The 23,478-nt window shown below is 33.4% G+C and overlaps 1 protein-coding gene across 1 annotated transcript in view; it reads left to right on the forward strand.

The window, feature by feature from the left end:
- The window catches only part of LOC145692992 (potassium channel subfamily K member 18-like), a 382,582-nt gene extending 359,524 nt beyond the window's left edge, over positions 1-23,058 (forward strand). Inside the window, exon 2 of the mRNA XM_081768621.1 lies at positions 12,648-23,058. Within this exon, the coding sequence (XP_081624747.1) occupies positions 12,648-13,477 (830 nt within the window). The 3' untranslated portion in view covers positions 13,478-23,058. The remainder of the gene's footprint in view (positions 1-12,647) is intronic.
- Positions 23,059-23,478: the final 420 nt, after the last annotated feature.

Raw genomic sequence — 23,478 nt, forward strand, 5'->3', positions numbered from 1 at the left:
GGCAGTGAACTCAAATGTTGTATTCTGAATATGAAACAGCTAAGAGAATGCCGAAGGTACATGATAGGGCCGTACTGAAGTTGTGAATATCATAAAATTTCCAAAAAGAACTGTAAGGAACCTTGTTTGACTTTCCCGTTTACCTTTTGCAATATAAACCTAAAGCGGCTGTATTACCTCTAGAAATTTCTTATATCATGGAACTTTATTTAACAGAAAGGAAAAAGAAGTTTACGCTCTGAGCATCAAAAGCTTCTTACCTAGGACTAGCACCAATTGAGGAGTACCTCTAGTACACAAAAACCATTAGTGACAAAACGGTTTCTTGTTTTCCTTCTCTGTTCTGCCGTAATATTCATGCGGTCGTTGCCTATGTATGTACAAACACAAACATATATATATATATATATCCCATGAGAAGTAAAATATACGGAGGACCTTTATTCGGCACTCTCTTTCATAATTCAGACTCCGCGCCCAGCACCGTACACAGCCTTGCCAGAGACTTCGCCCGACCAACCTTATCATAGAGAGATTGAGGCTAGTAAATATTTATCAGGAGGCAAGTCGAGATGAAGCGAAGAAACTTCCCTCTCGTAAGCCTCAGACGGAGCGCCTTTCTTCCACTCCGTTACACAACATCATTCTTGCAGTTTAAAATGCAGTATTTCTTTTTTTTCGCTTTTTCATTCTTAAAAAAAAGTAAAACAGCAAAAAGTAAAAGCTTTGATGCTGTTGCACTTTTTTTTATTATCGTGTAAGTGTATGTTTGTGTGTGTGTGTGTGCGCATACTCTTCAAGTAATGAAAAATAATGGTTCTCGTTAAGGAAAGGTTCTTCAGAGTCTTGATAAACGTATCCGGCTGTTATGTGCAAAAAGCCAAGTGTTACATTTTTATATCTATAGTTATTTTGCTGTAGAGAAGACAAGATGTGTTAATCTCGTCGCAAGTGTAGACTCATTTTATGCAATATACTGTAACTCAAAACTTGATTTCTCATCTTTCCATTTCGTGAACATGTTATAAGCTATCCTGACGTTAAAGTCGACAAGTTCATAGACCTACCAAAATAGTTTTTAAGTTAAATGTGATGTGAGGTCAGTAGAATTCTCATGAACAGTTATTAGTGGAATTACTGGTATTCTTCAGTAGAATTTTCTATTTTTTCATTCAAGTAACTCCCCAGTTGCTTCACGATGCTGGATCGACACCCGCAGCTCAAGCCGAGGCTGCGGCAGCTTAGTGGTAAAGCGTTCACTTTTGGTGCATGGGGTCCTTGGTTCGATCCAGTTCGCATCAAGTGAACTTTGTGCTGGACAAATACCCTCTGCATGGGTTTCTTCTTCGGCGTTCTCCCGTTTCCTCCCACTTTCTTCATTCCATCACTTCATTCATTTCTTATGATCAGCATCTTCTTTAGCTTAGCCGGCGTAATCGTGGGACGTAAAACTTAAAAAGATTTTAAATTTTCGCAGCTGAAGCCAAAAAGGTACCCTCGCTAATCATTCTACTGACATAGTTTTATTTTAATAAATTCGGAACACCATCAATAAGATAAGGTAACACCACCAATAAGATTAAAGCATCAACTATTTAATAATATTGTGCATTCTTTAATTTTTGTTCTTACAATTATGTAGTGAAGAAAAAATGGGCTTATGTTCGTCCTAGTTTTAATTAATATATGTGTAAGCGCATTCCCGTAATTGCTGTGGCTATTCTTAATACGACTTTACTAACAGGTAGTATGAGCGTCACTGTTCGGCAGTGTCACAATTAGGAGAAATCAGACAATAGTAGATACAATCTGCTAGTTGATAGTATTTTTTTACATTTGTAGTACATAAATAACAATTTCTACTAGAAAATAAAAATTATGAACATTTTTTTTTTGCAACGAATGACATACATGTCGGAACCACAAACATTTGTTTTTTTTTTTCCTCAGCTTCTATAGGAAACTACATGCATAAGAGTTTACTCCCAAAAGTGCAGTTACTTCACCTCAATGTTGACCTTCGATTGACATACGTCTCATCTTGGCATGATAATAAAGTAAATAAATAAATAGATAAAGTTAGTGAGTTAATCATAATTTCTGGTTATAACTCATTAGTACTGTCATCTCGGTATTGTCTTAATATAGAGCATAATGAAAGTTTTTATTTTAGTATTAATTTTACCCCAATATGTGGTATAGCTCTCGTATAGCATCAATATTTAAATGTACTGAGAAATGAGTATTTCTTTCTTTTTCTTTTCTTTTCTTTTCTTTTTAGAAAACACTCACTAATATCATTTTGCTTAACATAATAGAATCTGCGCTCTCTAGTATAATAGCAAAGCGCATCATTCACATATGAGTATGAATCTCCTTGTCATTTCTGATAACATTCATATATGTCCCTTTACAGCCACAAGAGAAAGACGTCTCGGTAAAAATCGGCAAAGGGTACCATAAAGGGGATATTTTCGATTAATTTTTCAATATCTCCCACCTTTTGCAAGATTTGAGCCTACTTCTGGTTGGAGTTTCTAATCCATGTATGATCAGTATTCTTTTCCTTCTTTCATGCAATATGTAATAAGCAAATACATTACACACATAATCAGTGACATATGGTGTTCATTGGGCAAAAGTCTCTTAAATAATAAAAATTCATCTTTCAATGTACAGACGCGAAGTGTCCCCTGGGGACTCGTGTAAAAGTAATTCAAATGCAAAATTCTCCGCGGTCCAATGTACTGTACTAATTTTAGTGGCCCATACATGTAAATTGCATATTTATGGGCCTCCATATATCCGGTATTCAATCATACAGTACTATAACGCTCGGACACATAATTACTTTTAATTTCTTTAGACGTAATTGGACATGCAAAATAATTTGGATCAAGTACTGCTTCTCTGACACAGGTTGCATAACTCAGTCGCCATTTGAATTCAGCTTTCGGTTTTTCAAATGGGAATAGGAGCAAGTGATGTACAATTTTCTCGGAAATTCATTGGTTTAGTAAGTTTTAGCGTAGCTTGTACCATTTGCAAGATTAATCTTTTACATGATTATCGCTGACGAAATATACTCTAAACATAAATACATACAGACACACAGACGACAATACGGAAATGGTAGATCTTCACCCACATCTGGTTATATCTGGGTTTACGTTAGACATTTTGACCGTAATACAATACTTTCTTGTTATAGTATAACATGGAAATAATAACAGTTGCTTACAGAAATGTAATTAGATTTGACACCAATGTTTAAAGTTTGTTTATGCCTACAGTATTTTTCCAGTTAGAAATTGCTTTGATTTGTCAACATCAAAAACGTAAGCGTAATTGATATTATTCTGGAATGTTGATTCGGAAAGTGCCTGGAGGGGTTTAACATGCAATATCTTTCAAACGGTACAAGCTACGGTAAAATTTACTACATCATTGAATTTCCGACAAAATTATACATGGATTTGGTGTATCACTAGCACCTATTCCCATTTGAAAAACCGAAAGTGGAATACATTATGGCGGATCCAAGATGGCAGCTGGGTTGAGTAAGATGTGTCAGGTAAGCAGTGATTGATCCAATTTGCTTTACACATGCCCAGATTCATGTTCAGTTACATGTAAACAAACTAAACGCATTTTGTGTCCGAACGTTATAGTAGTGTATGAGTGAATTCTAGATATATGAAGGACCATACATATGCAAATTACCGGTATGGTCCGTTAAAATTAGTACAGTACAATGCACATTGGGCCGCGGAGAACTTTGCATTTTAATCAATGAATTGAGTTGATTTTGGGTTTAACGTCCCGTTCAGCAGCGAGGCTATATGAGACGTGGACCTACTGATTAACATGGAATTCGAACCACATGAGCTCTGCCGGGAATCGAACCCGGGTCTCCCACGCCAAAGGCGCGCACTCTAACCGCTTAGCCACAAGGGAGTTCGCATTTGAATCAATTTTACACGAATTCCGAGGGAACACTTCGCCAATGTACCTTGCTAGACTGAAGAAATGGTTATCCTTCGTTTTCCATTATCATTTGGCCATGAAACAAACACCGGAGTGATATACTAACCTCGTATACAACGTGTGCTGTTTGAATGTATAACTCGTAGGATATGATGCTTTAGTTTGTAAAATTTAAATACTTCCAGTGTACTCCTAAAATATATAATAAAGAAATAACGGCCAGTTTTAAAATATCCAATTAGAACTGAACAATCTACACAAAATTTGTAATTCATCAGCGAAAACGGGATCTTTCTAGAGCTTGTGGTTTCCGAGATATCGTTGTCAAAACAATGGGTCACAAACATATAAACGTCCACGAGCACATACACTTTCCTTGAACACAAACATATAAAAGTAATATTTTAATATACAGAGTGTCTCAAAAGTTCCCTGGCATAGGTTAACTATGTTCTTATCAGAGTTTTAACAAGACGTAGAAGGGGAAACCATCTCCAAATATGATATTTTCAATCTAAAGTGAAGGAATTTTTTAAATCGGACGAGCCGTTTGGGCTGTACACTCTTTATGCGCCCAATGTTAAATGAAAATGCAACGTTGCCATTTACCTGGACCTACAACAAAAGTGAATAAAATTATTGTTTGGCATGGAGGCTGGCCATCGACACGTTAGCGTAAAAGACAGTAACTTCATTCACTTGTGGTTTAGGTCCAGGTAAATGGCAACGTGCATTTTCATTTAATATTGAGCGCATAAAGTGCGTACAGCCCAAACAGCTCGTCCAATTAAAAAAATATCCTTCACTTTAGATTGAAAACATTATATGTGGAGACGGTTTCCTCTCTTACGTTTTGTTGTAACTCTGATGACCGAGTTACCCTATGTCAGAGGACTTTTGAGACACCCTGTATAGATTAGTTGGTATGTGTCTCACCTATGGATCCTTTTCCCTTTTATATTCTAATAATATTGTAGAATTTTATTTGAATATATTAGTAATAAACATTTTATACCGAAAGGAGGAATTTCCAACTTTAGAAAAGCCAATTTCGAATTACCGTGAATACGAGTAATTATCGACCTAATTAACTGTCTGAGCTTTAATTTACGTCAAAGTCTCCACTGATAGCTTCTATAAAATACTATAAAATCCCCTTGATAATTATACACTTGCGAATCAGTATATTACCAATAAGTATAAGTACAGGTTTAGGAAGGAAGTACCAAAGTTCCATTAGAATTAAATTATACCACGTCAAGAAATTGAACCAAGAAGTTGTTAACTACAGCTAGCTATGTTATGTTAATTATCTTGCGGAAGCAAATAGAATAATGTTGTTTCAGCGTTATCACGATTTTTTATTTGATTGTATTGATTTGGATGTAATGTTTTATTTTCAGTGCCAAGGGCACATGGTACGGATTGTACAGTTTCTTTTTGTGAGAGGCAAATCCGAAATTATATTCGAATCCGAAGTACTTCCGCTGAAAATTTAACCGGTGCTAGCTTTTAAAAATAATGTTAACTGAATTATTGCGTGCACCTCAGTTATTTTTAACTTCCTGTCTTATATTTCCTGGTTTTATATAGTTATCCTATATTTTGCTTTTACTTTGCCCATATTTGAGGTGCACGTGAACACAGAAATACAACACAGTTAAAAATATCCTCGGTTTTCAGTGTTACTCGAACTTATAATGAGTTATGACTGACAATCATAAATCTAACATTAGCTCCATCGTGGCTACTCTCGAATATATTTAGCATACACACTTTTGGCAAGAGAGATCCAGCTTTTATTCCTGGTGGGAGCTCCTGTGGTTCGTATCTCACGTTAAATAGTGAGTTTACGTTTCATTTGGCTTGCAACTGAAAGAGGGGCAAAACTCTAATTGAAACCAAATCAAATCAGTCAGTCTAACCCCTCAGATCTCTCAACTACATATTCGAGCCTTCCGCTCTGCTACAAGGAGATATGTGATTTTGTATATCAAAGGAAATGCAACAAAATGACTCTCCCTGACAAGTTTTGGGAATTGATTTAAGACTTGGATTATAAACTCAAGGTTTTACAACCATAATGGTCAAGATGTTATCAAAAACATACAATGAAATCTTTCAGATTAATATTCCTACGATTATGACCTTTAGGCTAAGAGAGACGATGATTAAAGCAAGTGAATGATGATGAATTTGTGGAATGAGAAAGTGGGAGGAAACGGGAGTACCCCAAGAAAACCCACGAACACAATGTTGTCCACCCCAAATTTACTTGGCAACGAGTCGAACTAGTAACTTCACGCACCAGAGGTAAGCCCTCTGCCACTGAGCAATACCGTGCCCCCGACGTTATCAGCAATGAACAAGTTTACACATTTTAGCTTGTTACTTTTGGTCCACGTATGGAAAACAAGTATGACATGTGAAATAGATTAATGTATACACAGAAAATAAAGATAATTTACGAGATTTGTTTTTTCTCTCAATAACAGCGAAAGTTGTTAAGCTTATGAAGAAACATAAGTCTAAACGTTCTGAATACTTCATTTTATTTTTCTTCTATAGTGAAGGAGTATAATAGTGTATAAATAGTATTCTAAAATTTCCTCTCGAAATATTGCTCTAATAATTTTTTTTCCTAGAAATTCCGTATTTTCAAAGAAGTGGAAGAAGAGTATTGTCTGCTTCATACCAAACATAGGATACAGATGTGATATTACCAACAACAGGTTTATTTCGATCATATCATCCTTAGCAAAACTATATGAATATTTTTTTTATTTCATAGATTATAAAATACCTATACGATAATGTTGATCAACTTTAAAGCTTGTATATTACAAGGCAGGGTACCCCGGCGTAACACACAGATTGTGGTAAGACCGCAAAGACATAGACAACATCGGAAAAAGAAGCGACACGTATTTTTTATATCGGCTAACAAGCGCATTGAAAGGGTCAAATAGGGGCATAAAAATGGGGTCAAAATGAGATTATGTGGAATATAGTGAGAACGAGAAGAGATATCGAAAAAGGTTAAATGTACGAAACAGACCCTTCTACCCATAGCCGACGCAACGCAATGAGGTAGAATACCCCTATGCAAAGAAAGCAGAACATCCGGAATTTTGTTTCCGTCCGGTTGGGCCTTATTTTCTGTTTTCATTTCTTCTTTCTTCTTGCTCCTTACCACCCTCTTTGCTCATTTTCGTAACACATTGCGACAATGTTGTAAACGTGATTGGTCCATTTCCGGATGTTCTTCTTTCTTCGCATAGGCGTGTTCTATTCAATTGCCTTGCGTCGACTATGGGTAGTATTTCATACATTTAACCTTTTCCGATATCTCTTCTCGTTCTCGCTATATTCTACATAATCTCATTTTGACCCCATTTTTATACCCCTATTTGACCGTTTCAATGCGCTTGTTGGCCGATATAAAAATAATACGTGTTAACTTCTTTTGGATGTTCTCTATGTGTGCGCAATCTTATCACAATCGGTGTGTTACAACGGGATACCCTGTCTTGTTAGTCCTACGGATTGTTCTTGAATCAATATACTTCACAACATTGAAATCAAACAATCTGTAATGGATTCACGACTAAATGTTAACTGATTCAGATCTATCTTCCTGTCGATGAACCAATGTGTCTGACCAGTGTCTGAAGTTTTCTTATAATCTCTTTCATTTATCAAAAGTATAATCTTAATATGCTCGTCTTTCAATTGTGTCATAGAATAGTATGTTTTCTCAGGGTAACAATATGCTTATATTGGATTACATTTATGAATTTCTATTGCTTCAGCAGAAACTAAGCGTAACACTATGGTATTATAGGGAGCTAGCTTTAATGCGAGGCTGAGGAATCCAGAGTTGTTTGGCAGGTTCCCCACCCCGTAGCCAAGAAACGGTCACTCGACGGTCCTGGGCAGGGTTGCCAGTGCGTTCTCAAAAAATTCAGCTAATACACACTTAATTCAAAGAGTTTATGCAATTAGGCAATCCCTATCGAAGATCCCTGTATACGTGGACAAACGCAAATTAGGCTGTGATAACAAATGCTTCAGTCTTTTCTCCCTCGCTTCTTCGTCGCACTGTACTATGGCCTTCCTTGTTATTTCTCTAGCTTCGCTGTACATAGTTTGCCCTCTCTTACGCTGTGAAGCCATTGCCAAATGAATAATAAGCAACAAAACCGCAACCACAACAGCACACAACAAATAACCAACTCACACTCTCTTCAAAATGACATTCATATGACAAATTTTTAACCCTGGCAACGCTGACATATAGAAGGAGGAAAGAGAGTATTGCAAGAGTCAGGCAGAAAAATTGTTGAAATTCTTCCCCCTTTACCTCAGCCCCCGCTGGTAAACAAGCTAGCTCCCTATAATACGAGTATAGTACAAGTCTATTTACCGATAATTAGCTCTAAAAACAAGTAACATTAAATTATCCAAGCTATAGTTGGAGCTCCTCAACTTTTAGGCTTCCTGTTTTCTAGCTATGGAAAACCTACATAGAAAACTACAAACATTTATTTGGAAGACAATGTCACCCATTATTAGGACTTTCATCTTTTAGATTTTGTAATTTTTCCATATTTTCTTTCCCGATTACATTGTTTTATACTTTGGAATCATGTATAAGGAATTAATACGCCATTTTATAATCTTAATATTTACATGTGAAATGATTCACAATTAACAAATACATTGATTATAGCACCTAGAGTTTTGTTTGAGATTTCCCTACAGAGAAGGAATTCTACAAAACTCTTAAAGTTTTAAACATTTGTGATTTAAAAAAAAATGGGAGTGGACTTGGATTGATTTTGAGTTTAACGTCCCGTTCTGCAGTGAGGCTAAATGAGACGAACCTACTGATTAACATGGAATTCGAATCACATGAGCTCGCGCCGGGAATGGAAGGCGGATCTCCAACGCCAAAGGCGTGTACGCTAACCGCTTGGCCATGAAGGAGCTCGAATTGCGAAAGTGTGATCAAGGTTGATTTTGACTTGCAATAATATTATAACGAAATCCGATCATTTTAAGGTACAGTGCTGTTGGAGTGAGGAAAAAGCATTAACGAAAAGTAACATTTATGCCTCTATATTATTGTACTTATCTCACTATAAAAGTGAATCTATAAGTATGGTTAACCTAAAGAAAAAAAACGAGTTTTATCACGTAGAGCATTAAGAGCAAAAGAAAACCAAGTCAAAGTACCCAGTTGAAGAAAGAAACACAAATTCTAATGACGCATTTAAGTACATATAAAAATTTACACTTTTTGTTTTATAAAAGAATTATTTAAATATCTAGACATAAATCTTTTAAGCTCTGAAAAAAAATTCAGTTAGATATCTTAATGACATATGACATATGGCCACAGATAACACATAGATAGATGACATATGGCCATCATCATCATCATCATAAGTATTCTGCCTTTATTGGCAGGTCACTTGCCGCAGCTGAGAAGCTTCCATGCTCCACGGTCCTCCGCTAACCTTTTCGTCTTCGCGTATGATCTTTCTGTTTTAATATCACCCATTAATTGTAATCTCCTTCGCCCCTCCCTCTCTTTCCCGCCACCATACCCTCTAGGACGTCCCTCATGATACAATCTCTTCTTAGACAATGTCCCAACCGTTTCTCTTCCTCTTCCTAATAATATCTAAAAGGGTTCTTTTCTCACCCACCATTTCTAACACTCTCTCATTCGTTTTCCGCTCGACCCAACTAATTCTTTCCATTCTTCTCCACACCCACATTTCGAAGGCTTCAAGTCGATTTTCATCACCTTTACGTAATGTCCACGTTTCCGCCCCATACAGTACAACACTCAACACGAAGCATTTTATGAGTCTTTTTCTCAACTCTTTGTTCAAGGTCCCACAAAACAGACTTTTCTCTCTTTTAAAGGCTTCTTTCGCCATTCCTATCCTTGCTGTTATTTCACTTTCGCATTTCATGTCATTGCTAAGAATACTACCCAGGTATCAAACTATTCACTTGTTCTATTTTCTCCCCTCCTACTTTTATATTTGACACAGACCCCTTCGTTCCAATCACCATGGCTTTTGTCTTTCTAACATTTATTTTCATCCCATATTCTTCAAAGCCCTTTCTCATTTTTTCTAACATTTTATTGACTTTCTTCTCAGATTCTGCAACAAGCGCTATATCGTCTGCAAATCTTATGCATCTAATCATTCTACCTCCTACCGAAATGCCATCATCATCATGTAGGCTCTTTTTCACTATCTCTTCTAGATAGACATTAAATAGTGTTGGCGAGAGGCAGCATCCTTGTCGAACTCCCCTTCCAATTGCACTCTCTTCCGTCAGTTCTTCCCCTATCCTAACACTTACTTGTTGGTTCATGTATAAGTTTCTTATGAGTCTTCTATCTTTCCATTCCAACCCTATCTTTGTTAGAACTCCCAACAACAATTCCCAATTCACGCGGTCAAAAGCCTTTTCTAGATCAATAAATACAACATACATCTCTTTCCCTTTTTCTATAAATCTTTCACCGATCACCCTTAATAATCCAATAGCATCTCTTGTGTCTCGCCATGTAACTAAGTCATATATTCTTAAAGTATATCCAGAGAGAAAAAAGTTCTAATATAATACTTGTAGTGATAACTCTCTTTAGAGTAATAGAGGTTCATAAGGAAACTTTTTTGTTGTTCTGAAGAAAGGATTAAGCGTAAAGGAAGTAAACGAAAAGTTTAGATAAGATCGTGACTTCCCTCCTATAGACCATTCCATTCACATATATATTCTGTATCAATTATTTTCATTTCACTGACTAATATATATATATATACTTAATCCGATGCTAAGATGTCGATGGCAGTCCCATTTTAAACAGCCACTTTAATCACTTATGTTTGGGTCCAGGTAAACGGCAACGTTGCATTTTCATTCAACATGGGACACGTAAAGAATGTACAGCACAAACGGCTCGTGCGATTTTTAAAAAATCCAGCACTATAGATTGAAAGCATCATATTTGGAGACGGTTTCCCCTCTTACAATCGTTTTAATCAGCATGTCGTTAAATACCAATACATATCGATGTTTGTGGTATTAGTGTGGCTTAGAAATCAATACGTTAAAACTCACTCAGTGAAATGGATTATGACCGCAGCCAACATAACGAAAATTTATGTTTGTTTTCTTATATTTCTGTCATGTTTTTTCATATATAGTCTGGTATGTGTTTCATCATCTGTAATATAAACAATCTATAAATACCTTTAGAAACGCGTCTGCCGCGTTGTGCAATTGAATTACTGGCAAATATGTTAGTATAACATCATTGTTCAAGTACAGCAAAACATCAAAAAATATGTTAGGATGACAAGATTTTAATCTGCAATAAACCATTATAAAGTGTGTTGCCATAGATTTGCTATAAAATTATGATGAATTACTGGATTAATTGATTGGATCAGATGTTGGATTTCTGTACAGTTATTCGACGAATACGATAGGTATTAAAATATTCAATGATAGTTCATCATTACTCATTATTTTACTATACATCTTTATTAAATATTACAATTTCTCTATACAACGTATTTTATAAATCTCATAGTATTGAATAAATGTAGTGATAATAATCTAGAGTTGAATGTTCGTACTCATTAATGTACTGTTACCAGAGTTCATTATTCATGACATAAATTGTAATTAAATTTTTTAATCTTTCATAAGAATCCTCTTCTTTGAAACATGACGTGTGAATATTTTTCATCATAAACATTCTAAATATTGTGGATTATTAACTTTAAGTTATATGTGAGTCTACAGCTGAATTAGAAATGCTTCAGTTTAAAATAATATATGTTCTTAACATTATTCCTTCGTAACAAACTAATATATTGTGTATACCTGTGTACTAACATTTCTTTTTTTACTTTTTAGATAATGTGTTTTCTGGCTAGTTCTGAACGTCACTTTATTTATTTTTTTACAGTCGTATATGATCCTTTATTATTAACCATATATTTGAAATATATTTAGTTTTATCCAGGAATAACATATGTTTCAGATATATATATTCTAATAAATACATTCTAATATATTCTAATAAATTTCAGATATATTCTAATAAATACATTTTCAGAGATTAAGAATATGAGGTTTTGTTTGGTACATCTGAAAAACATACTTTTGGACATAAATTACTTACACATCTTTCAAAATCAGTGTTTATCAGATAAAAAAGATATATATATATATATATATATATATATATATATATATATATATATATATATATATATATAACAGAAATTGAACAGATGATTGGGAAACCAGTAATAATCCATTAAACTTGTTTCTGAGAAGACAAAAATAAACTGATTCATAATGGAACTATTCATTACACTCAAAATAGTCCTTTTTTTTTTTAGAAAAAAGTAGGAATATGAAACCACAATAAAGCTTGACATCGTTTTCAAGTAAAAATAATAATGAGGTGTGAGATTGCTACAAAAGACTCAAACTCAGTGCATTTGCTCTGTTTGGAATGTTATTGGTTTTCCAATCACCCGTTCAGTTAATAAGTTGTAGTATTCTATAGTTTCGCTAGTATATTAATTGTGTTTTCTCTATTTGTGTCTTTTCAGGTTATGGTAGCATTGCCCCGCGTACAGCACTAGGGAAGATCGTCACCATGATCTATGCAATTCTAGGAATACCTCTGATGCTTCTCTACCTGTCGAGTGTTGGGAGTCTTCTTTCCCGTTGTACCCGGTTTATATTCTCCAAACCTTGTGATTGCGAAAACGGCAAAGAGAAGGAGAAGAGACATCAAGAACCGTTCTACCTCCGATCAGCTTCATCCACCTTTTCTACTCAGAACAATCTACATTCACCCGTTCGAGATGGCGACGTGAGGGAAAAGCTCCGGATGACTCCAGACGAGGAAATCAAGATGGAGCCATCATCCACCGGTGACAGCTCAGTTGGTGAAAGCCATAGATCGACACATCATCACCACCATCACCATGATCGTTCTGCGTCAAATTTAGTAGTGCCATTATCAATCTGTATTGCCGTGATGGTGTGTTATATTGCAGCCGGAGCTGCTGTGTTAGCCAAATGGGAACATTGGAACTTTTTGGATGGGTCTTATTTTTGTTTTATGAGTCTCAGTACAATAGGGTTTGGGGACCTTGTACCTGGTGGTAACAGGACTGCACATACCCCTGCAGCGTTTCTGCCCTCGGGCAAGACTATAACACCCACGTATCATAGTGGTTCCAACAGCACCGTTTGGTTTTGCTCCTTGTACATTCTCACTGGGATGGCTCTGACAGCAATGTGTTTTAATATACTCCACGATGAAATAGTTCATAAGTTAAAACACTATGATTCGGCCAGTGCGGGATCGATGACTAGTTCCGATAGAAAGAGTAGTTTTACCAGGCGAGACACTGAGGACCCATTTTCCTGACAATTACAATTACGCCCTGGGAACGTGTACCAGCGAAACGTCACTGAGGAAACGCTTTGTAGCAGCACAACATTTGCTCACGAAAACGAATTGAATATTAAAAAGGACAGCAGCCAGGACAAAGTGGAAGCGACACCTGAGAGTGAACCAGAGGAGAATACAGAAATGTGATTAGACAAAGGACAAAGTGGATCATGTGAAACTCTTGCTATCTTCTATATCGGTAATGAATGAGATATACTTTATGAGTAAATGTGATAGAATTTAATTTTACTTTAAGAAACTTTTCCCCTGTTTTTAACTATTTCTCAAATATCTCTTTGACGTGTCTCTCGCACAAACTTTTCCGACATCTTCCTGCAGGACAATGGTGCGATCTCTTCAGGAAAGACTATGTCAAGACAACAAAAAAATACGCTAGTTCTTTTAAAAAGAAATTCTCTCTTATTCAATCTCTTAGATTATATTTCCATGAACAGCAAGTCTGTTCATGTCAAAGTAGTTATCACACTGGCTGAAGTATGGCCGTACTTAAAACTTCAAGAGAGGGAATTGAAAATTATATAGAGAGAGTTGAAAGGAGGGAAGGTTTTCAGAAAAAAACAAAACTTTTAAAGAAAGTCGATAAGATCATTCATTGTTCGTCCAAGCGTGCCAACTTCAATAGCGACTCGAAAAGACTGAATAGGTAATTAAGAAACACAAAGAGGGTAGGATTTTTGTGTGCTCGATAGAAACTTAAGATCGCTAAGTACAGTGCTGATTCACTAGGAACTTCAAAAGATTACAAACAAAACTTGATCCTTGCTCAACAAAACGTTTATGATGGGGAGAATAGATTTTTTAAAACATAAGAAAATATTAACATTATTAAATTGAAAGAAAAATATGTCCTTGATTTCCTAATCCATTAGTGTACAAACTGTGAAAATATTATAGTGGGAAAAATGAAGTAACTCAAGTATCTCAAAAACGAAATCATAAGTTTAATAAGTTTTTATGTGTGTTTTTAGATATGATCATTTTATAATTTTATTTTTCTGAATTACATAAATATGCATAAAACCAATTGTTTGAGTAATAGTAGAAGTTTGATGTGATATTATCTACAACTACAATAATAGTAATTTCACAATTAATATGCTTACTAAGAATATTTCATTATTAATTACATTTTCTACACTGTATATGGTATTACAAAAGTATTAAAGATATATCAAGATAGTCCAGGAAGTAGTATCAGGTTGGAATCGAAAATAAAGGTTCAAAAGTGTTTGTTCCTTGTTGGAGATTATGTGGTTAGGACACAAAGTTAAGCTGTAGGGCCATTCCTAGCAGTGCATTTGTACTGAGAGTGGATGCTGAACGCTCAAACTAAGTTAATGCAAAGAATGTCGTATATTTTAAATTGTCTTGATTTTGCACCCGTATCTCATATCATTGTATTATGTAGTCTCTTCGGATTAGACACATGTCATAAATTGTGAGAAATATCCGTATTCCTTTGTCATAGACAGGAGCTGGCTGTCTACTTGAATTTGAACTGGATGCTTCTTTTAACTTTGCAGCACTCATCCTACCGTAACGGCCTTCAGTTTCGTAGAAAGAAGGTGAAAATCATCAGATGCAAGACGAGGCTTTAAAGCGGATAGACCACATTTTATAAGACACTTTTCAGCTATAGTTCGTTCAACTTACACTGCACTTCACCGTCATTAAAATTGAATATAATACTTTACCAACAATAATTGTTAAAGCTCCCTGGTAATATAACGTTGGAATACGCGTCTTCCGTGCGGGAGACTTGGGTTCGGTTGCCGGCGGGAGCTTATATGGTTTGGATCCTACGTTAAGCTGTAGGTTAACATGTCATATAGCCTCGTTGCTAAAAGTGCGCAAAACTCACATCTAATTCAATTCAATCCAACAACTATTGTTGATTTCATGTTAGTAGAGTATGTTTGTTTTATTTTGTTACGCTTCCCGCCTAAAGGATGGATCTGTCTGCAACGCGTTCTTGCCACGTCGCAGTTAAGTTGCGTGTTACAATACGCTAGAAAACGCAGATAAACGCCACACTACTCACAAGTCACTGGAACACTCTTGTTCGCGTGTGGCAACTAAGCACTTCAAATACTCGCCAAATAGCAATGACTTCATTTGATGGGCTGGCTGAAAACTAACGTCATCTACACGACAATGCCAATAAGATGGCTTTGGATTAAAACGTTCACTTGAGGGCTAGCAGAAATTACTTTAAAAGGCAACCAAGTACACTGGCAGGAAGCGTGCCAAGATAAAGCAAACGTACTCTAGAATCAGTTATTTCGTTAAATATTTGTCTGTCTCCCTGTTAATATTTATTTTCCTTTTTCCTTTCAAACATTTCTTTCACGTAATTTTTTGAAACCATGCACGTAACAATATGTCGTACACAATTGCTTTGAGACTTTACTATGTGAGAAAATAACTCATAATTTTCTCAATAGCATTAGCTTATAATGGAGAAAAATGTCGTCCGAAGATGAGACTATTTCAATCGGTAGACTGATCGTTCTGAAGATAATGACAGATATAAGGGTAAAATGTTAATGTGTAGTTTACAAAAAGAAACTACAAAAACAAACACTATGACACTGAAAAAATTGTCGTTAGTAATCACAATAAAGGACTCAATAACACGTTAAGCTGCTAAGGTGAAATTCATACAAAACACAGCCTATCAAACTTTTCATTGTGTTTATTATGACGCTATCAAGATGAAAATACACACTATGATTTGTGATAATCTGAAGGTATCATTAAATCTTAAAATTTAATATATTCCCGTTAATTTCTACCAGAATCGTGCATGCTTTCTGTAAATATTATCTTGTAAGAAAAATAGTGTTACGTTAATAAGGAATGTTGGGCAGAAATGTAAAAATACAAGCACTTTCCCGCTATAACAATAAATACACTAACGATCAATATAAATACATGAAAAACAGCTCAGGATATAAATAAAATTGAAAGGATAATGTTAAGATATCCTGTAACTTGGTTAACTCTAAGAAATAAGTACTACTTCCTAAACATTTTAAATTCTATTAGGGTGAAATTAGTAAAGTGCTAGTATTTATAAGTTACTTTTTTGACACGAGTTTTCTTTAAATTGTTCCGTTTTGATTTCAAGAGTATATTAAATAATTTGTCACAAACATACTTTGTACACTTATATTGAGCTTTGAATATTATATTAACATTTTTTATATGTTTTTGAGTAAGGGTTAATACTTTGTTTAATAACAGATTACTCATGGAAAAGATTTTATTTTATACTTTGATAAAGTAGCATTACATAGTAATGTATTCAGGCTAATAAATGCTCAAGTAATATAAAAATGGTTATGGTCTGATTTTACATACTATTTCAATCTCAAAGAATTTGTCTAATTCGTATTGAAAGATTATTACAGCATATATGAATCGAGAACGACAATTGACTCTTCTTGTAATAAAGTGGTTAGCGCGCTTTCCCTCAATTTGAGAGAACTCAGATTCGGTTACTGGTGATAGCATGTGTGATTTGGTGCTACGGTAAGTCTAAGTCGATGTGTCTTGTGGTTTCGATGATGACAAAAGAACATTAAACACTAAATAAAGTAATACAGTTTTTGCGAATGAAGAATATAGGACAACATTCAAGAGGGCAGAAATAGGGAAAAAGTTTTAATAAATACTTTAAATAGTGCATACAAATAATTTATTCGAATGCCACTTAATTTCAAAGTAATAAAATTAATTTGTTTGTTTTCTCTTAAGGTCTTAGCCTTAGAACGTCATGAGAAGTCTATTTTGTGTGTTCTGATCATTTTTGGGTTCTTCTTATATGCAAGAAGCTACTGAATTTGTGTTGACAAAGGTTCGTATTTAGGAAAAATATTTCAAGAGAAAGATTGAACTTTAGTCAAAGTGGTATTTTTTTATCCGAACTGTTATCACACTTTATGTCTAATTAATTCTTGACCTTTTTTAAAAGTTGTCAACTTCAATCTAATTCTCGATTTTCTTTATTGCACTTGGTAAACTATGTGACGAATGGGTTGATGTTTGAGGATAATATTCAGTGAATTACACAACATTGCATTAAGTTTCCTGGTGAACATAAAAATTAACTTCATATACTTAGATTACGTATGTGACATGTCCAACTAATGGTTAAATACAAGTTTGTTTCACTATGTATAATTGTAATTATTACTTGTGAATCGGTAATGATGTTTTAGTGGAATATGAAAACCAATTATATAGTGGAATATAAAATATTTTGCAAGTAACTATTTAATTTCCGTTGAGAAATTTAAATACAATTTTAGTATCAATGAAAAATGAATTACTACTAATTTATTCTTTTCCAAACTTTAAATGAAAAAAATGCGAGTTGCACACACAAAATTTGCTGTTGACTGCATCTGATATGTCTCCAATATGTGATTGCGGGTTTGAAGTTAAATGGGTATGAATTCAATATTTTCTTGTCGTCATTTCATTTTGCCTGCACCATACAATTATTTGTTTCCTGTTTTCTTGTTAATCTATCAAGTACTTTAATCAAAGTGGGCAGTACCGTGTTTAGAAACTACCAATCAAACGCTAATGAAAATAATGTATTAATTAAATGTATAAAGGGTCATACTCCATATAATTTAAGTACAACACAAGAACACTTAGAAAATATTATCTTTATATTGTACCAATTACTAGTTCCGAAGTTTACGCAAAAGAGAGTTATTATATATCATTAATACAACTTGACATTTCATACAATTTAACATCTCATAGATTGTTTAAGGAGCAATCATAATGCTTAACATTGTGGTAGAGACACAATTGGTTGCATAAGTTGCAATATCATTATGTTCTCTCTCGAAGTGTACGCCAAGATACATTTATAAGCACTACGTACAATATACACTACGAGAACAATACAAGTATTTGTTATTATCTGTTGATTATTGGAAATAAATTAAGGTGATATTTTCTTCTTGCAATTAATTTTTAAGTTAGTCATTACTTGAATAAGTAGTGTAAGAAAACACATTGAGTTTTTTTTCTGGTACATGAAGTAGCAATAGCTGTTAATAAGAACACACGTACGTATTTGTTTATTTTTATTAGACATCGCTCTTACTATCATTACAAACATTTTATCATTACTATCAGGTGGTTTGTTACAAATTGAATCCTATTTGTCTTTAGGAATTAACCCATTCAGTACCGTCCATGAACAGCAATAGTTTTCTTTCTCTACCGAATTTCTTCTTACCTTTACCATAATTTCTATCACATTTATTTTAAATGCAACATTATTTCTTCGAAAAACTAATTTACCTCTTCAATTTCTTTCTAATGTCATTTTTATCCTTGTTTTTTAAACATTTCCTCATTGTTTTCCCGTTTCAATATTTTTAATTCTACTCCATACTCACATGTGGTATATATTATTTCTAGTTGGTTTTCATAATTGTTTTCATCATATTCGAAATATTTCTTCATATAGTACAAAATTGCTCTATAAAGAACATTGTCAAAGACTCATTTTTAAGTCTTCGTTCATGAATTCACAGAATAGGCATTTCCTCTTATTATTTCTATCTTTTTATTATTTCTTATTTGCGTAGTAATACAATCTATAATTACGAAATACTGAAACTTTGCTTCCTTGAACGTATAAAATGTTGATTAATATCAAAGAAGTGAAAATAGAATCTAATACTGATATAGTACATTAGTCGAAAAAAATTTAATCAAGGAAACGCACGTCAATGTTCTGAAGATAAAGATCCAATGGGCTTCTATGTTTAAAAACGGCATATTTAATAATAAAAGAATCAATCTTTATTTATGTTTCTGTTACATTTAATGAACCTTATATTTTTAAACTATTTTGTTTAATAAAATTTATGTGAATTTTTTCGGAATGACAAATCATCAGTAAACTAAGAATTCAATGAAGACACACGAACGGCGTGCCAGGTGTTAAAATAACCAAAACCAAAATTTAATTTGGCATTTGATTAGCTGCAATGAACTATTCAGTTAAGCATATATTCTAACATGCGATAACGACATAGTAAGTTCTTTGGCAACTCTTTTATTTACTATGGATAAGTGGACATTTAATTATACAAGCAAATATCAATAGATGATAAAATATACAGTTATGTGTATCTGATATCTTAATGTAATTATCTTAATGTCATTTTCTGTAGTTCTTCATTCCTTTATTTATTTTGTATATTTTGTTTAATACAAATCATGTACTTGAACCTGTTAAAACTATTTAATTCTGGAAACGTCAAGGAGCAAAAATATTTTATTAAAATTAATATTAATAACCAGGACCAGATACTCTGAGGGAAGCTGCACCAATAGCTACCAGTACATTTGTCTTAAATTTTAGTTTTTAAAATTCCCTTAGGTGTCTGTGATGTGAATGAGAAATTATTTTGGAAACGATAAGTGTCTGTTCTCAATGAATTCTTTTCCTTCAACCTCCAGAAAATGGACTCAAACTATTCATTTTACAAAACTCACTTCTAACTTGTCACTTTAGGTAGTGTATATTTACAACGAAAGGGATGCACTTTCTTAAATCCGGCCCTATTAATAATTTTATAATCGTTTTAATCTGGGAACAACGACAAAACATTGAAGGAAAGTCACTCAGACCATTTTAAATGTACCATATCAATATTTGCTTAGTGGATATGGAGGAAAATTAAACCGGAATGGCCACCTACGAGATTTCTATCTGAGATCTCATGATCTCATTATTCCGAAAAGAAGAAACTAACTTTGCTCCTATACCTCTAGGAGGGCAGTCTGCAATATTCATGCAGAAAATGAGAAACTGATAACAAAACCCTACAAAACCCTGGTTATAACGATTTTTGGACCTTAGACCTGACAATTATTGAGACGCAACGCTAAATGTTTGCACATATTGTATTCATTTCGCGTTACTTAGTCTAGAGCTTCCATCCAGTCTTCAAACAATTGATCTGGGTTATGTTGGGCATAAGTTTGATCTAAATGTTTTCTGTTATCAATGAAAAATTATAGTTTATTTCAACAAACAATCAAAAGAAAAATAAAACTTCGTTCGTATTAACGTCAGGAAAGTCACGTGATGATGATTTGTGTCAAATATGTAAACTCGTGATCCCGAATTAATATACTATATTAACTATAACAAATTCCCTAAATTTTGTTATAAGATGATTAAACGTTAACATATTCTGGTTATTCGCAGATTAAATTTCTAAGTAAAAAGATACGTTGTTTCATTCTCAGAAGATAAAATAAATATAAAGAAATAAATAATTATGAATCTTACAACAGTAATTAATTGTAGTAAGTATAACTTTTTAAGTTGAATACAATTGTAATTTAGACATTAACTTAATTTTTTACTTTCTGATCTTGATTGGTATTCAACAATTAATTTCCTCTTTATAATTAGAATTTGCATCACAGTATACTCACAATAGATGTACTCGACTTATTCTACATATAATGAATATACTTTGCTTGTTACCTTTGTATGACATATATTCAGTTCTCTTTGAATTTATTCCAACTTTTGCTAAACAATTAGCCTTAAAGTAATTGAGTCCACAATTGGTGAAATAGGGAGCATAAGTGATAATGTTAAACCTTTCTTGGGCATTCGATTAAGTTGAACATTTTCTGTGTAACAAGTTGGTTAGTGTGGTAAGTGTTAGTGGTTTTGGGGTAAGTTTGCGTGGAAAATTTTTGATTTATATTTACATATTTACATTTGTTGTTACATTACATTTTACTGTGAATAAAATAATATTGAGTACGGATGTCAAGTATATTTCTTAACCCACTGACTTTTACGGACAAGTATTTTCTTTTTTCTTTGAAGGAAACTGAAGTTTTATTATTGTGATTATACTGATTTATTCTTCAAGTGTAGTTAACTGTCCTCGATTCAGCATTATTTATAGTTTAATAATACATATTAAAGTTATAAGAAAGCAGAAGTTAATTTTCATGGTGTTAGAGAAATTTAAATTGAGCCGAAAAAGAAATAAGTAAAAATCTAAAAATTAACATTCCATCAGATATTAAACGCTGGTTACTTCCTTACTGAAAACAATGGTTAAGAATATTCAAAGATTTTGTTACATAATTTTGTGGTTTCTTGTTAGATTTAACAGTAAAATAGCATCACGCGTTTCATTATTGTTAAATTACAACAATGTGTAACACAATAGTAGGATGGATATTAAAACACAATGATTGAGATATATTACCATTAAGCTTTGCTGTATTATGATCTTTTTTAAAAAATAATTTTAATATTTATATCCAATAATACTTGCCTTATCCAATGCTATAATTTGACAGCAACTGAAAGACAATTTGATTGCCAGTTATTCGTTGTAGTTTAATAAAAAAACATTTAGTGATTTTCTAACAATATGAACTATATAGGAATAGGAGTGCAATATTTTCGTGTATATTACTTCTTATAATTAGTTTATTCTTTGTATACAGCATTATTATAAACAAAACGGTTTCTAACGTTAAAGGAGCAAATAAATAAATGAATATAATAATTAAAATGTTATTACCCGAAGAATGATTTGCATATTTTATTTTCCCTTTGTATGAACAGAAATATTTGTTAATGAGAGGCATTGGTAACAGCAACATAGAGAAATGTCAACAATCAAGATAGCGGTAAATGAACATAAATATTGATTAGGGTTGTTCCTAATTATTGAAAGAAACATGACATCGCACATATAAATAATAAAATAATCTATATTTGTTTTTTATACATACAATGTGTAAAAGTTCTATAGATTACATTTGAAGAAAGTAGTACTAATGAAAATTGATGGTGAATACAAAAGAAATTTGTTGAAAAAGACGTTGACAATGTATTACTATTATGTAACAGAAAGTAATAATGTTAAAAAACATTTGAAGGTTTTCTATAGAAGGTGTAAATATACATAAATATACAGTACATATACAATATATTATAATGAGTAATTGAATTTTGTTTATATTTCTTTTATTTGTGGGAATATGAAGAAACGTGTGTGTATAGAGTGATTGTTTGTGTCTTATCAAGAGAAAGATTCAAATAAACGTGTAAAATTCTGTATGAATGAGTATTATTATTATTATTATTATGCTCATTATTACTATTATAGTTTTATTATCCTACTCAGTAATGTTGCCTCGTACACTTATTAACAAATACACATGTAATTCCGTGGCGACTTATTCACACGATTTTCACAGTATAAAATGATTTTAATAAAAAATAAACTTTTGAATGATTTACACAAATATATTTAGACCATAAGTTATATTCTTTGTTTTTTAAGTAGTTAAATTGTTTCTGAAAGAAATGAGATTTTTGCTGCAAAAAATATTCTATGTACACATCCTTATGACTTTCTGAAGCACATGTAATGGTTTCACACTACTAATGTTATCTTGTCAACATAAAATACAGCAGCAATGGTACAGAAGTGGTGGAATTGAAAATATTACATATCTCTCTTTCATAAGTAATCATTCATTTTAACCAAAAATTTATTATTTTTGCTTTCAGATGTCTAGAATCAATGTTAACAGACCTGAACCATATTCATGAAAAATTAAATGTCGACTAAAAGCAGGGAATTTGTGTTGTTATTCACATCAAAATTCTTTGTCGTCGCGAATTCTCTCAAGGAATTTGAAGCTTAAAATATATAAAACAATAATCATGCCTATTATGTATGGTCGCGATACAGGGTCGCATTCACTGAGGGAAGAACCTAGGCGGAAAATATTCGTACACGATCCTGAGACGAATATTCGAACCCAATTGGAGTGGGAACGGGAAACGGCGGAGACTTCATAACGGGGAACTACATAATTTATAGCGTTTACCAAATATTGTTACAGTCATCAAATCTAGGAAG

Source organism: Thermobia domestica, chromosome 8 (genome assembly GCF_964235325.1).
Source record: "Thermobia domestica chromosome 8, izTheDome1.hap1.1, whole genome shotgun sequence".
Lineage (NCBI taxonomy): Eukaryota > Metazoa > Arthropoda > Insecta > Zygentoma > Lepismatidae > Thermobia > Thermobia domestica.